This window comes from Camponotus vicinus, unplaced genomic scaffold, assembly GCF_025532165.1.
Source record: "Camponotus vicinus isolate PSW18456_S1 unplaced genomic scaffold, iyCamVici1.0 SCAF_1, whole genome shotgun sequence".
In the NCBI taxonomy this organism is placed as follows: Eukaryota; Metazoa; Arthropoda; class Insecta; order Hymenoptera; family Formicidae; genus Camponotus; species Camponotus vicinus.
Genome location: NW_028141945.1, coordinates 21,690,359 through 21,704,898, shown reverse-complemented (window position 1 = coordinate 21,704,898; position 14,540 = coordinate 21,690,359). Strand labels below are relative to the sequence as shown.

Below are 14,540 nucleotides of genomic sequence, written 5' to 3'. Positions count from 1 at the left end.
AATCAATTTTGTAAATATTTTTGGAGCATATGCATATCACGCATTTATTCGGTTCCGTTATGCTATGCTTACGTCATCGTTCGACCTGTAATTTATTACAGGCACAGTGACGCACCGATACCAAATGTCGCATCATCAGGAATACCAGACAGACTCGGGCAGCGCTCAGCAGCAGCACGCGATTCTTGGTGGCCACATTGATCCTGGCATGAATACCGAGGAAGATCATCAGCAGCAAGCGCTGCAATTGGAAAAGTATTTCAAATATTCCCATCCGACGAGCGTGGCACATTCGAGCCTGTCGTCGCAGAATATGTTGGATAGCAATCATAACTACGCCAGCGATCTGCGCTATTATGGTGCACCGTCCCAGTTGGACATGTCGAACTCTCAGTGCATCGTTGACGATCAACAGAGCAGCAAGGACGCTCGTTGTTCCAACGTCGCGATCGGTCACACCATGGAACAGTATCACCAACAGAATCTAGAAGTGTCCAAGTACCCTGATCACTCGGCCGCGCAACAACAGCATCAACAGCCGCAATCGCAACAACAGCAGCAGCCTCAGAATATGGAACACGTGTCCAAGGCTGACGATGATTTCAGTGTTATACTTGCGGACGTGCGCAAAACTTGCTACAGTAGCTAGTGTTTCTTTTACAGATATGTTTTTGGGTTTGATGGGTTGACATGTGGATTTAATGTGAGAACAGTCTTTTAGATTGTGATTGGAGAGAATAACAAACGCTTATACACGTTTTACGTCATTGTGCTTGGTGCTACCCGAAATATATCAAAGTATATCTATCTCGCGATAGAAGGTACGTTCTCTTCTCGTCAAGTTTAAAAGTAATATTTTAATTCTGAATCTTTACGAGTGAAAGATATTGATTTGCAATTCGATTCATTTGATTCTGATACTGGCAACATGTAATTTTGCAGTTTTTATTTTGTGAAATTCTGTTTATCTTTGCATATCTGTGCGTATAAACATGATCTCTTGTGGATTTCAATTTAATTGAAATTACATTCACATTGAATTAATAACATAATTATCATCTGTTTGCTGAGATAAATGAAATTGTAAAACAAATTCTAAAACTGTAATATGAAATGTTATAATACTAATAATCTATTTTATTTTATTAAAATTTTACAAGATTTTATTAGATAAAAATTTACAAAATTGTTGAAATAATTATCTACATTTTTATATGAACATAAACAATTTAGAGGATCTCATATAAAACGTAATAATAGGCTACTGATGATATGGTTGATCTAATATAGCATAAAAATGCAGAGAGGATTGTACACTTCTGTAGATGTCACTTGCATAGTTCTTCATTATCAAAGGTAACATAGTAGCAAACATAATAGCAATAGCGAGAGATATTTTAAATTTATATTATTAAATTAGAAAACTTTTACATATCAGGAAATGTTTTGCGTCAACAAGGATATATTTTTACTCTGAGATAATAGCATTTATTTTTATTAGAATCATTTATCTGAAAATTGTTTATCGCCCAAAAACATCTATTTTTAATGTAATGATAGAGATATTTTTAATATAATACTGAAATGTATACGTTCTTATTGTATAAATAAATTGTTTTCTTGCTCATCAAAGTGATACTTCTACTGTGCAAATTGCACATTAAGTTTAGTAAAAATGCAAATGATGCAAAACATCTTTGATGTGTATAGAAATGTATAAAGAATTCTGGGTTAAACTAAATTATTATTACTATTATTATTTTGCTATTAATAATTAAGATTATTATTAATGTATCGTACTTAATAGAACCAATTATGAACAAACATATATCTGCATATATTCTTCTACAAGAGAATATCCCTTTACAAAAGATATGACATGTTATTATCGAATTTATCATTGTTATATATTGTTTACTTTATTGTAGCGCACATATGATAGACGTAGCATATGTATGACACGCATACATATACATATATTACATTACAAAGTATTATGTGCTCCTCATATATCCACATATCTATTAGTAAAACGAGAAAATTTCCATCAAGAAATTTGACGCACGATAAATTTATAGAATTTTGAACTTTTTAAAAAACTTTGATATTTTTTGTATATGCAAAATAATAATATATTGTACAAGTAAATACAACTTAATTAAGCATGTACTAAAAATAATCTTTCAGCATTATATTATTTCAAAATTACACATTATTAAAACACATTTATGTGTATGTATATTAATTCTTTTTATTAAATATATATAAAAAATATGTGTATAAGATACAACATTATGTGTAAAGCTGAAATCATACATAGTGTAGTAATACCCATAAATTACATCAAAGGGGGTTGATACAGATTGATTAAGCATTGATAAATATTTCTTATTTTCCATGTGTGTACATATGTATGTAATTGTGCTTCTGATATTTGAGAAAATCTCACATAATTAGGATGTATAAAATTTTTTTATCACACAAATAAATATATTTATATTAATTAAATTACAGGCACACATCAAAGAAAAGAATATTAAATATTAAATAAATGATTATAAATATTTTATATAATCTTTCATTTATAGAAATTCTCTCTTATTGCACATATCGTCCTTTTCTATCATTTATTATGCATATAAAGTTATTAATTAAAATCAATCTCTGTCCCTGCTGAATCTATATACATATTTCTGTACAAATAGTAATATTGTTCTAGATATTCACAAATTTATTTTGCTCTTTATTTATACCTTTTATGTATTAATCCCCATTGATTTACACATAACTATTTGACAACTTTTGAGTTGTGCGACATTTACATTATTTTATTGTTGCAGTATTCCTATATGTATAAGTGATGCCAACGTTATCCAATACAATTTATCAATTGTCCAGAATAGAATCGATATTTTAACAATCGAGAATGGAATGAAAAATGGATATTTTATTAACAAAGATTTACTCATTTGAAGTTAATCAGTTAAAAATTCCTTCTTTATTTTAAATAATTACGTAAATAATTACGTAGCATTTTAAACATTACTTTTTCACTTAATGACTTTTCCAATTCATTAATAACAAATCTAATTAGAATACCATTTGCTTAATTGTCAACTCTGTTATCAATATAATGAGTCATAAATGCCTCGATTTATTGCATTGTTGCGTCTTTTACTTTCGCGTCGTAATAATTGTTGCGTGACTAAATGACACCAAATATCACTAGGTATTTATTACAAGTGTTCTGCAAACGTTGGATTACAAGCGTAAGTATACGTATGTATTCTCCCGTATTCGAGCAATTTCTTTCTCACTATAAATGCAATGTATACAGTGTATAGATTTTTCAGAGAGCATAATGGTTTAACCATTAAACATTAAATGGACAGATTTTGCAGTCTTATTCACAATGATCCACTAAGTAATATTCTCTGATTCAAACATGCAAAAACATTCGTTACAGATTGTTGATATTCAAAATATCAATTAATATTAAAGTATAATTAATAATATTCTTATAAAGTCTTACATATACACATACGTACAATGCTGCAAATCTTATATAGACTGTACAATATTTCAACTATTAACACAAGAATTTATATACACATGCCTAGATCATTGTCATATATATTTCTCATTATTTGTGTGTCTCTGCATATGTGCCTGGATAATATGTACAATTAGAACTTATAATGTACACATGTACAATGTATAAATGGCAGCTTTACAAATCATGCTCTTATAAAACTCTACATACAAAATTATCCTGATATTTCTGTTTCAGGAAATAAAACGGAATATTTCTAAATTTTCGAATGGATCATTTGTAACATATAATCAGTACAAGGAATATTCTAGATATGTAAATAAAAATTATTGGGTATTATTACTGGAATGGCTTTACTTTTGTCGTAGGCGTAAATAATATAATAATCGGGAATGTGTTTTAAATAAATTTATTGAAAGTGTGTGTAAAAACACATTTGTAGAAATCTTTTGGAATTGTTGATCACAATACTCTATATATGTATCTCTATCTGTGAATGTTTTAAATTTTTTTAATTTTTTATGGAGGAAAAATTAATTCTACAAAAGTAGAATTAGGAATATGTTAAAATATTTTATTACAAGTTGGAATGTATTGAACATTAAAATTTCGATTTGGGCAAAAAAAATTACAAATATTCACTCTTATGGATATGGGAAAATGTTACAAATATCCATTCTTATATAAAATATTTCTTTTTATAATGATATAAATTATGTATCAATATAAAATTTCCACCAGACGAAAGATAGAATAAAACTTTTAAATATTTAATGATTTTCCTTTTGACTCAAATTAAATAAAAATTGTGTCTGTTTAACATAAACCTTTTTAGAATATGGATTCCATTTACTGCTATACATTTTTCTCATTGATCCAGTATATAATCTGATATATAATAATGCAAAAATATTTTCGTTTGATTTACTTTGGTTTTAATGATTATATAAAAGAATAAAAAATATATATATAGCAATAATTTTTTATATTCAAATTATCCAATACAAAAAAGAAAATTTTTAAAAATTGAAGCTAGATTTGTATTTATCAGCGAAAAAAATATAAAAAATTATTAATATATATAATAATTGTCAAATTAATAAAAGAAATATTAAAAGTTTTATAGTTTATTCTTCTTCGAGAATTATTTGATATTCTAACTACCTATTACCATATCATTCTTATAAACTTTTTTGTGTTTTATTTGTTCCTAACATAATTCCCTTATTCTTCTTTTCAGTTTTTTTCTTTTATACTGTATGCATTAATATATTCAATTCATATTAAAAATTAATCTACAATGTCCTTATATGTCATTCGTCCCATAGACAATTTTGTTTCATTTTAGAATAATAAGAAAATATAAAACATTTCTTACAAGTTTTTATACCACATCGGTAAGTGCTGGCAATCTTCTTGCCATCAGATTTTCCTTTGCAGAATTTTAGACCACATGGATACCATCCGATACATAACTCCAAAGAGCATGTACAAGGTGCCCACAGATTTGATGTGTCGGCACATTTAGAAACTAATAATGATCTTGTGTCATTTGTGCCTGATTGCGGCACAGTTGTAAAATTATATACAGCTGCCATGAGTAATTCTTCCGAAAAACCTTTGCAATAGCATGCAAATTATATGTTAGCTTTACAGTTAATTTTCTTTATCATATAGCTTATAAGTATATACGTATATATACACAAGTATAAGATTGAAATTATTATTTATTAAATATTAATTTGACAGATTATTACCTGGTCTTTGAATCCACTGTTTTATATCATCATTTCTGGTATAAGTTGATCCAGCTGCTTCTGTACAAAGTGTAGCGACATGCTTCGAGATCTCTTTAGATTGAGATACATCCAGAAACAAGTCCATTGTATAATTGACATGACCTCTGTCTTCTTCCGCTACACGTACAGTGCCTGGATTTTTCTGACGCAGTTTGGACATTGCATCAGATGATATAAAATCTACTTTATAAAAATGATTCACAAAACACATGACTTGATATTGATTTTGTCCACGTTCCTCCTCACCAAGCACCAAAGCTTTTATAACTTGAACTTCCTACAATTTATGTGAGCAATAAAGAACAATGTAATTTTTAAAAATAATTTATCAGAAAATTCAATTCATGTTTCAGAAACACTTACATTTTTGAAATCGATGAGTTGCGTGACTAACGTGCCATCAGAACGTTGGAATTCTAAAGTGATTAAATCTTCCGTAACGTTAGACGAGATTGTTTCTAGAAGAATATCACCACCCTGTAAGTAAAGTGATAGTTCATTTAATATTAATTATGAAATTACTCCTTTAAAACCTAAATAAATCTGTTGTAGAAAAAAATATCCCACACTTATGTCAAAGTGTATTAAAGATTGATGTAACAAAAATTAATTATTTATCTGAAAAGAGACGAGATATCTTTCTACAAAAATGTGCACGTGAAAAGCAAAGCTATTTTATTATTGATAGAAATACGCGATTATATATATTGTGTCGTACCTGATTTTTGACGTTTATGAGCAAATGTGTAGTGCATACATGGCAAAAATATTGCAATACGACGCAAGTCGCGAGAAATTCGTTGAATCTCTTCATTGTCGCATGTTGTTACTATCGATACTCGTCTCCTCGTCCGAACTGATAGCGACGAACCGATATTTGTGCTAAAAAAAATCACTCCATTGAATATAACCTAACGTAGCAAACAGCTGTCTCTTTACATCCTTTGACGGTCTCCATGTTTTCGGTCTCGGCCGAGTAACCAATAGATGAAAAGAGACAAAAATTCACTTTTTTTAAAATCCGAAACGCAGTTCAAATAAATCATCGCAAAATTATGTCACAACAATTAAGTCTGACGACAAAGATAATCTTGTGATTTAGAATAAACATTGAAAATTATCCGACGAAAAAGATGATAGGAAGATGGAAAAGAAACGATGACAGATATAATGAAAACAGACATTTGGAGGAAGAAAAATCGGAGCGAAAAAGAGACCTTAATAAGGGACAGGAATAATATTGATTTAATATATTTTTTTATATTTTAATCTACATTTATCGTCATTATTAAAACGAGATGTCCACATGATTTTGCGTCTCACTTTTTACGCGGACTTTTTGTACTATCGCGGATGCTGCGAGAAGCGGAAACTCTGCCTTCCTCGCTTATTCGTGCGGTCGATGATATTTCTCTCGAGGATTTACTCAATGCAGTATCCTCTCTAAAAATCAAATCTATCTAACTATGTCACATCTCGTGATATTTAGAAACAGAGCACGGGATACACTTACGAGAACTGCAAATGTAATGCCGATAAAATGCTTGGGATCTCCGGGAGTTGCACAGGCTTCAAATCGTATACTTTCAAATGAGCGTAAACGGGGATCTACAAATAATATATCTTATAATAATATATCTTACAATAATATATATATCTTATAATAATATATCTACAAATAATATATCTTATAATAATATATATCTTTTGTTAGTAAAGATGCCAGATTGAGATAAAAAAAATTTGATCAATCTCTGCAAATATATCGATGAATCTTACGTGTAATAGAGACGTGTCCAAGATTGTGGATGGTACATAACTCGTTGGCAAATCAGGAAGTTGATAATGATAACCAAGTATTGGGGATTGCAGTTCCCTACTGTAAGCTATATCGAATTGATCGAGCTTTTTCTTCGATTCCGAATGATTTCTAAAAGGAATATTTTCAATTTGTTGTTCCATTTCTTTAGACATGTTTGTTATCTACAAAATAGAAATATCTATAAGATAATATTCACAAAACGAAATATAATTATTACAGTTTCTTAGGTTTCTTTAAAGATAAAATCGCATATTTATCGAAAAAAAGTATAAATTATTATTCTATTAAATATATTTTTAATACTTTTTGGTAACCTGACTATGCGTTGCAACACGTCACTTGATATTTGATCGATAATACTCTATTGTCTTTCCAACACGCATTATATTTGAAATAAATTCTCTGTATTGTAAAATTACATTTATAAATGGAACAATGAAAGAATTGACAATATAATTAGGAGAATTTATTTTATAAAATGTAATTTTTTAAAATAAATTTACATACATACTTGCAAATTACTTGGAAATTTTAATTTTTTTTAGCGAGATCTTACGGAAATACAAGAAAATGTTATTTAAGTGTCCTGTAATAACAATATTCATATAAAGATATAAATTCTGAAAAATAAATCGAAAGAAATTTGTTTTCTAAAATTTTCGAATTTTGAAAATCCCGCACAAAGTCTGCAGAAATTGCATAAATCCCTATATGAAATAACCAATGGCTGCGTTCAGCAGAAAAAGCTGCTTTGCAACTGTTGTAAAATTCGTGAGCCTGATTGGTGTATGCTCTTAATTTTGACTGAATCTAAGAGCATACACCAATCAGATTCACGAATTTTACAACAGTTGCAAAGCAGCTTTTCCTGCTGAACGTAGCCATTGGCTGCGTTCAGCAGAAAAAGCTGCTTTGCAACTATTGTAAAATGCGTGAGCTTGATTGGTGTATGCTCTTAATTTTGACTGAATCTAAGAGCATACACCAGGCTCACGAATTTTACAATAGTTGCAAAGCAGCTTTTCCTGCTGAACGTAGCCAATCAGCTGATTTGACAATTATAACAGCTGGGGTCAAAAGATGCTGATTTAACCTCTGTTCAAAGATTTTTATAAAAAATACTCCCTTCTTATGTATATAAATGTTAAATCTTAATATTTATTATATCACAAAAAAATATTGACTTCGAAAAAAAGAAGTAAAACATGAATATTAGTATGATAAATATTAATCTTCGGAATCGACACAGCTCGAAATCAACAAGTATTATAGCAAGAGATAAACAAAAATTTTACTTTTTGTGTCAAAACAGGAAATTAGATGAATCTGTGAATGTGTACTTGATGTTAAAAGAAAAGGCAGTAAATATAGATAAAATGATTGAATGATTTTTTTACATCATTAAAACAAGTAAGTTAAAATATTATATCTAAAAACAATTGTTGTGACAAAGAACAAGTGAAAATATCTCTCTTTTTTAAAAGAAGTAATATGTTTAAAAATATTTTTTAAAAGAAGAATTAATTTGTAAATAATACTTTTCTGAACGAGAAGATAATTATCTGAAATAAAAAATTGAAGGATTTTTTTATATTATCTAAAAAGAATAGATCGATATTATAGAAAAGATAAATAAATTGATTTTATTTATTTATTTTTACAAGAATTTACTTTTGATAAGAGACTTACATATTTATATATACTACAGTATTTTAGTACATTATTTATTATTATACTTGTAATATTAATAGTATCCGTCATTAAGTCTTTTCTACTATATAAATATAATTTATTATTAATTAATTAAGTTAATAAGTAATAAGTTAATTAATAAGTTCTACTAAAATTGTGTGTTAAGATTTACCCAGTTAGCCAAGTCTGCTCGAACAGATTTCGCCAAGTGCTTGCTAAAAATTGTTGTCAGCAAAATAATAATTACAAATAAAATATTATACTTGTGTGATTCTAAATTTACTTTTTTACATCTTTTACATGTATACGCAACTTCGGACTCTCGGGATTTGTTATTCATGCGTGCGTATACATGCAAAATTTAGAATCATACAAGTGTAATATCTTATAATTATTAATAGTTAATTATTAAATAATAGTTCATTTATTGCACATACTAAAATATTTTGGTGTCGAGTGTATGTATATTATTGAGATAAATATTTAAATAATATTTAAATAATAAAAAACACTAACAGATGCTTTTTAAAGGCGTTTTTTCCTATTTTTCTTAAGTATTTTTTTTATATTTTCAAAGTTTATTTATTAAATTTAAAACGGTCTGCATTTGTAGCAAAACGCGTTTTAATATTATAAATATGTTGCACCGTAACATTACTTATAATTTTACATTGTAATATTTCTAAGGGCGGACATCTCAACGTTGCTGCAAGCTTGTAGTAATGTTGCAGAAACATTTCCCAACTTCTATGCTATATTACAATGTTAGGTCTATGCAACGTTTTTGAAATCTTTCAATGCTGTATGAGAGATTTCGTAATAATTATACATATACCCAGGTAGCACACGTTCGTTTTATATACGTTTCTTAAACGTCCAATGTTTCCAATGTTTTTTAACCGTAAAGCAAATTAATAACCAGCCATGTCATTTGCCCAAGCATATCTTTATCATTGTATCTTTTTATCATTGTTTATATAATTATATTCAAACACTTTGCATAGCATGGAATTGTCCTGTGGTAGCTTCATGGTTCTAGTGAAAATACCGAAATTGCTATAAAGTGGCCTTACGAATATCTTGACGGGAGCGATGATGAAGCCGCTATAGGAATGATAGCCATTTATATTCAAGGAGACTTGCCATGAGAATTTACTTACGAAGGCAGGCGTACCAATGATGATCGTCTCAGATCAGTGAATGTGTCCATAGATCAACGTATATGACAATATGGCTTTTAAAAAAACGATAGGCATACATGATTTTAAAGCATTTAATAAATAAGAAAGATATAAGACAATTGAACACAAAATGTTAAAAAATTACAAAGTATCACATTTCGTTTAATTATACAATGTAGCTTTACTTACGATACGACTAACGAAATGCCGACTAGACAAGAAAATAGCTAATGGCAACATGATGAAAATTAAAGTGAGTCGAAGGTTGAAAATAAAATCGAGAATGGAGGGATGATAATTTATACTTTCTTTTTATATTAAATTTACATCTGTATTTGAACAACTGCTGATTTTCTTATAATAAATAAATGTAATGACGTATTTTGTATTTTGATGCGACATAAGATATGAGATAATCAAAGATTGCTGTCTTAATTACATGGTATATGAGTTAAATGAGAAAGAATGATAAAACATACGTTAATACTGTGTATGTGTGTCTATACATATATATGTGTTATAATAATAATAATGTTAAACGTTAATAATAATAATAATGATTAAATATTAATACTGATAATGATGTTAATTAAAGAGATATATACGAAATATATTTCTTTAGTATTATTGCAAAACTGATTGTTAATTTGACAAAATATCAAAATGTTAAATGTAACATATGTTAAATGTAAAATATTGTATTCAACAAATTTTTAATAAACAATAATGCTGAAATAGTCAATTAAATCGATGACTGATAAGAGAGAAATGGATCATTTGCAAAAAAAATACAAATTTAATTTAATTCTTTAATTTGATTTTTTATTTCTTACTCTTTTTATCACTATTCATTCTTTTTAATAAGAATACACATGTGTGATTTCTGCATTGGTATATTTATATCTGTATTTGTATATGTGATTTCTATATCTTTATATATTTTCATACATATAAGTTTTGGAATCTAGGAAAATGAATTTATGATTAGTCATTGTGTTGAATAATTAAGCAATTATTTAAAAAAATTTTTTTATCAACTCAAATTTTATTTTGTACGTTCACACATAAATCCTAATTCTTATTAAAAAATTATAATATAGTTCTTGTCAATAAAAATTTTTATGGGAATATAAAATGGGGAATATTTTTTACATCAAAAAATATCAATCTATTAAATTTATTAGTATTTATTTATTAATGTTTAAAATATATAAGTATCTTTTTGATTTACAGGGTGCAAATAATGCAATTGCGTGCACTTCGACGTCGTAATAGCATATTCTTTCGGTGCATGGACATGAATTTAATGATTAATCAAATAAGTTTATGTTTTGTATGTCAAGATGTATCTGTCTATGCTGATAGAATGAAACTGCGAAGATTGACGACATTGGCGTAGGCATCTGGTTCACCAACAGCGCAAGGACTAACCCAAGAAGTAATACCGATTTGTTTGCCGTTAGCGACAAGAGGACCGCCACTATCACCCTAAAAAATTGTAGAGATTCATTTCCATTAATTTTTTATATAATTTTATTTTGTAGACGTTTTCATACAATAATCATAAAAATGTATAAACTAACGGATTAATCATTTATTAGATTATAGGACATTATTCCCATTCAATGATGGTTATTGAATACTCACCTGGCAAGCACCAATTCCACGAGCGTTGAAGGCACACAAGTGGCTGTGATTCAAAGGCATACCAAGGTGTCTCTGCTGGCATTGCGCCTGTGAGATCACGGATTGATTCATCTTCAGAAGAGTTGGCGCGAGTGGTCCACTTGCGCTTGTCTTACCCCATCCGGTCAAAGTACATATTGTTCCAGGAACTGGCAAGGAATCGGCCAAAGGGATGGGAGATTGAAATGGAGTGAATTTAATTGGCTTTGTAAGCTGAAATGATAAAACAGACAAATGAATGATTAAAAATGAAGAAGGAACTATTGAATCAAAATATATTCTGTAATATATCGACTTACGGTGATTACAGCGACGTCAAATTCCCACGCATATTTCTGCTCACCTCTATAATTCGGATGGATACGAACGTATTTTACATAGTGGAGTTCTCCTTTAGTAGAATCAATAGATCCGGTGCGAACATAGAAATTGTTTATGGGTTTCACGCAATGGGCAGCGGTCAAAATCTTGTCGGGACCGATGATGGAGCCGCCACAGAAATGAGATGCGCTATAAGGAGAAAGTTGCAAGGAAACTTGATATGGAATTTCGCCTACTCCGACAGGTGTACCACCCACAATTGCCTCAGGTTCATCGGCGAACGTCTCTGTAAATCGAGATATATAATAATAATTATATATAACTTCTATGAAATGATAGATGTATTTATGATTTCAGAGCATATAATGAATGAAAGAGTAGTAAAACGAATGAAAAAAAATGTTTCTCGAAAGCAACAATAACGAAAATAGTATTTCTATACGATTCAGTTTTACTTACGTTCCGCAAGAATGCCGATGAACAAAAAAAGCGCTAATGGTAGCATGCTTGATGATTAATACAAGCCGGGTCGAAAATAAAACCAGAAGTGAAGAGAATAATTTCTATTCCCTTTTTATATTGGATTCATATCTGCATGTGACCTCGATGAACAGATGGTCGGATTTTTACGATAAACGTAGTAACACTTGTATTGTACACTTTGATGAGACAGGTGATGAGAAAATCAAAGATCACAGACTTAATTACCTGACATATGAGTTAAATGAGAAAGACTGATAAAACAAGATAACAATGTGGTGATAAAAACGTACAATAATGATGATTAAATAATAATGGTGATTATTAATGATATGTATACAAAACCTGTTTCTCTCTTATTGCAAAACTAATTATTCATTCACACATAAGATATATCCAAAAAGATAACATATTTAGTTTAGCAAAGTATTAATGAGGAACAATAATGCTAGAATAATGTTTAATTAATTAGAGGAGTATCTGATAAGGAATAAATTGCAGAAAAGAAAACAAATACAAACTTAGAGAAAATTTGAAGTAAAGTTTAAATATTAATATAATATTATTAATCTTTCTTGTTTCTATGGAAATAATATAGAGTTTAAAAATAATTGTTGTGGCAAAGAACAAATGAAAATATCTCTCTTTTTTAAAAGAAGTAATTAATTTGTAAATAATACTTTTCTGAACGAGAAGATAATTACCTGAAATAAAAAATTGAAGGATTTTTTTATATTATCTAAAAAGAATAAAACGATATTAAAGAAAAGATAAATAAATTGATTTTATTTATTTATTTTTACCAGAATTTATTTTTATAAAATACTTACATATTTATATATATTACAGTATTTTTGTACATTATTTATTATTATACTTCCAAAATTAATATTATCCGTGATTAGGTCTTTTTTAGTATATAAAAATAATTTATTAATAATTAATTAAGTAAATAAGTAATAAGTTTATTAATAAGTTTTGTTAAAATTGTGTTGAGATTTATACATATATTAAAAAAAATTCTAAAATAATTTGCATTATATCTACGCGTAAAATATTTGCTGCAGCTTATTGTACTAATATGCTAATATACTAATATACTAATTTATCAAATTGTATATATAGGGTGTCAAGGCTATCTGTTGCCAAAAAAAAGCTCTTGTAGCTTACCTCGAGAGCTTTTCAAAATACTATAATAAAATATTTTTTCATCGAGTACTTTTCGAGTTATAAGACTTGAAATAATTTCTTAATTTTCACATAAATCATAAAATATCTAGTAAAATATTCATTTTTCGATTATCTTACCTTAATGCTTTTATGTACAAAATAATGAGAGGAATCAATTGGTGTAAAGAAAACACATAATTGTTTCGAAAAAAATATGTAATTGTTAATTGCAAATTACATATTTTTTTTCTTTCTTTACACCAATTGATTTCTCTCATTATTTTATAATACATAAAAGTATTAAGGTAAGATAATCGAAAAATGAATATTTTACTAGATATTTTATGATTTATGTAAAAATTAAGAAATTATTTCAAGCTTCATAACTCGAAAAGTACTCGATGGAAAAATACTTTATTATAGTGTTTTGAAAAGCTCTCGGGTAAGCTTTTTTTGGCAACAGATAGCCCTGACACCCTGTATATTACGTAATTTGGAATTAGCAATACATATTGCTATGTTAATATCATTATTAATAAAGTAATATATATCACATTACTTGTCAAATGTATGTTTAATTTGCTGTCAATATTATGATAACAAATATTTACCATTTTTTATATACACAATATAATATTTTTGTATCAAAATTTATTGCATACATATCTTAACTTTTAATTAGTCAAAGAATTAGATTATATACTATAATTCTTTAATACAAATTATTGACGAGACATTTTGTACATTTATTAAATATTTATAAAAACAATGACAAAAGAAATATACAGTTCGGATGATAACAATCAAAACGCAATAAAAAGAAAGGCTAAAAGACC

General features: G+C 28.1%; 4 protein-coding genes across 14 annotated transcripts in view; 1 reads left to right on the top strand and 3 right to left on the bottom strand.

Moving 5' to 3' along the window:
- Nucleotides 1–2,690, top strand: part of LOC145959517 (uncharacterized) — a 55,577-nt gene extending 52,887 nt beyond the window's left edge. For all 11 annotated transcript variants that reach the window (XM_083078441.1, XM_083078440.1, XM_083078444.1 and 8 more), the window contains one exon: nt 102–2,690. In XM_083078441.1, coding sequence (XP_082934567.1) covers nt 102–649 — 548 coding nt within the window. In that variant the 3' untranslated portion in view covers nt 650–2,690. The remainder of the gene's footprint in view (nt 1–101) is intronic.
- Oaf (BRICHOS-like domain-containing protein out at first) lies at nt 2,234–6,327 on the bottom strand. The gene is made up of 4 exons (XM_083078449.1): nt 6,071–6,327; nt 5,716–5,829; nt 5,311–5,629; nt 2,234–5,171 (listed from the first exon to the last, which is right to left on the bottom strand). The coding sequence occupies exons 1-4, from the start codon at nt 6,164–6,166 to the stop codon at nt 4,867–4,869; spliced, it is 834 nt and encodes a 277-aa protein (XP_082934575.1). The 5' UTR covers nt 6,167–6,327; the 3' UTR covers nt 2,234–4,866.
- A 276-nt stretch (nt 6,328–6,603) lies between these two features.
- Nucleotides 6,604–7,569, bottom strand: LOC145959520 (uncharacterized). Its single transcript, XM_083078453.1, has 4 exons — nt 7,478–7,569; nt 7,132–7,335; nt 6,866–6,960; nt 6,604–6,795 (listed from the first exon to the last, which is right to left on the bottom strand). The coding sequence occupies exons 2-4, from the start codon at nt 7,324–7,326 to the stop codon at nt 6,672–6,674; spliced, it is 414 nt and encodes a 137-aa protein (XP_082934579.1). The 5' UTR covers nt 7,327–7,335; nt 7,478–7,569; the 3' UTR covers nt 6,604–6,671.
- Nucleotides 7,570–11,218: 3,649 nt separating this feature from the next.
- Nucleotides 11,219–12,591, bottom strand: LOC145959516 (chymotrypsin-1-like). Its single transcript, XM_083078436.1, has 4 exons — nt 12,514–12,591; nt 12,033–12,340; nt 11,695–11,946; nt 11,219–11,535 (listed from the first exon to the last, which is right to left on the bottom strand). Exons 1-4 carry the CDS (start codon nt 12,557–12,559, stop codon nt 11,401–11,403), a joined length of 741 nt encoding a protein of 246 aa, XP_082934562.1. The 5' UTR covers nt 12,560–12,591; the 3' UTR covers nt 11,219–11,400.
- Nucleotides 12,592–14,540: the final 1,949 nt, after the last annotated feature.

What these genes read in the sequence shown, in the direction of transcription:
- Oaf (XM_083078449.1), bottom strand. Translation starts at nt 6,166, where the DNA reads ATGAAGAGATTCAACGAATTTCTCGCGACTTGCGTCGTATTGCAATAT. An exon ending in TCATAAACGTCAAAAATCAG is followed by an intron (nt 5,830 to 6,070) that starts GTACGACACAAT and finishes CTTTACTTACAG; the next exon opens with GGTGGTGATATTCTTCTAGA. An exon ending in AACTCATCGATTTCAAAAAT is followed by an intron (nt 5,630 to 5,715) that starts GTAAGTGTTTCT and finishes CATAAATTGTAG; the next exon opens with GAAGTTCAAGTTATAAAAGC.
- LOC145959520 (XM_083078453.1), bottom strand. Translation starts at nt 7,326, where the DNA reads ATGTCTAAAGAAATGGAACAACAAATTGAAAATATTCCTTTTAGAAAT. An exon ending in TGGACACGTCTCTATTACAC is followed by an intron (nt 6,961 to 7,131) that starts GTAAGATTCATC and finishes TATTATTTGTAG; the next exon opens with ATCCCCGTTTACGCTCATTT. An exon ending in GCATTACATTTGCAGTTCTC is followed by an intron (nt 6,796 to 6,865) that starts GTAAGTGTATCC and finishes TTTGATTTTTAG; the next exon opens with AGAGGATACTGCATTGAGTA.
- LOC145959516 (XM_083078436.1), bottom strand. Translation starts at nt 12,559, where the DNA reads ATGCTACCATTAGCGCTTTTTTTGTTCATCGGCATTCTTGCGGAAC. An exon ending in CATCGGCATTCTTGCGGAAC is followed by an intron (nt 12,341 to 12,513) that starts GTAAGTAAAACT and finishes CTCGATTTACAG; the next exon opens with AGACGTTCGCCGATGAACCT. An exon ending in TTGACGTCGCTGTAATCACC is followed by an intron (nt 11,947 to 12,032) that starts GTAAGTCGATAT and finishes TTATCATTTCAG; the next exon opens with CTTACAAAGCCAATTAAATT.